At 56.1% G+C, this 1226-nt stretch overlaps 1 protein-coding gene across 1 annotated transcript; it reads right to left on the reverse strand.

Annotated features, from left to right (window-relative positions):
* Nucleotides 1–217: 217 nt before the first annotated feature.
* On the reverse strand, nt 218–1173 carry LOC130588629 (zinc finger protein 3-like; the record flags this gene model as incomplete). The annotated part of the gene is made up of 1 exon (XM_057389533.1): nt 218–1173. A coding segment is annotated over one exon (518 nt), but the record flags the coding sequence as incomplete, so codon positions are not given.
* Between the last annotated feature and the right edge of the window lie 53 nt (nt 1174–1226).

Consider the following 1226-nt stretch of genomic DNA (forward strand, 5'->3'; position numbering starts at 1 on the left):
AAGGGTCACTTGTCCCCTCCTGGCCCCAGGCCAGGGCCAGCAGCCATAGTGGCCAAAGTGCTGCAGGAGTTGGCTCTGTCAGGGCCTTTCAGCTGCTGCCCATCCCTGTGCCCCTCCAGCCCAGGCTGTCCCAYGCTGTCCCTVCYCTGTCCCTCTGTYCCTGCAGGCTGTCATTTTGCAGCACAAAAGGCAAAGATCCCGGGCTGGGATAAGAGCAATTTACTGGGAGCAGCAACGAGATAAGGAACCAACAGGAACAGCAACAATGTTGATAAAAGAAGGGATAACTCAAACAAACATTTTACATGCAAAACTCCCACAGCACCCATGGGCTCCTCCTGATCATGTATTTTTTCCTGCCCAGAAAGAACATCCTTCTTCCCTTAGGAGAGAGGAAAGAGTCCCTTTCCCTGTCGCTGGCAATGACCTGAGATGGGATCAGATATAATGACAGGGGCATGGCCAGACCCTCATGTTCTTCCATCCCAGCTAACGTCAGTCCCAGGGGCAGAGAAAGGGACAGGTGTCTTCCCAATGTGGATCACTGGGAATGTGGGTCACCAGGGCTCTTCCCAAACTGGGTCCTGTGATGGAGGATGAAGTTGGAGCAGCGGACGAAGCATTTGCTGCAGTCAGGGCACTCATGGAACTTCCCTTACTGGTGCCTCCGTTGGTGTCGGGTCAAGTCAGAGCTTGTGGAGAAGCTCTTCCCACACTGGGAACACTCGTAGGGCCTCTCCCCAGTGTGGATGCGCTGGTGCCTGATGAGGTGAGAGTTGCGTTTGAAGCCCTTCCCGCATTCAGGGCAGCGGAAGGGCCTCTCATCCCTGTGAATCCGCTGGTGCAGGAGGAGATTGGACCTGGTCTGAAACCTCTTTCCACACTCAGAACACTCATAGGGCCTCTTCCCAGTGTGGATCCGCTGGTGGGAGATGAGGTGGGAGCTCTGACTGAAGGTCTTCCCACATTCCCCACACTCACAGGGCCTCTCCCCAGTGTGGATGTGCTGGTGGACAATCAGACTCGAACTGCAGCTGAAGCCCTTCCCACATTCCCCACACTCGTAGGGCCATTCCCCAGTGTGGGTCCACTGGTGGCGGATCAGGTTGGAGCGCCGGCTGAAGCTCTTCCCATACTCCAAGCACTTGTAGGGCTTCTCCCTGCTGTGAAGCTCTTCAAGGACTCCCAGCTCCAAGTCCCGGCTGAAGCTCTGGGTGCCTTCCTGG

Source organism: Malurus melanocephalus, unplaced genomic scaffold (assembly GCF_030028575.1).
Source record: "Malurus melanocephalus ecotype Western Australia unplaced genomic scaffold, MMel_1.1 scaffold_8125, whole genome shotgun sequence".
Taxonomy (NCBI): domain Eukaryota; kingdom Metazoa; phylum Chordata; class Aves; order Passeriformes; family Maluridae; genus Malurus; species Malurus melanocephalus.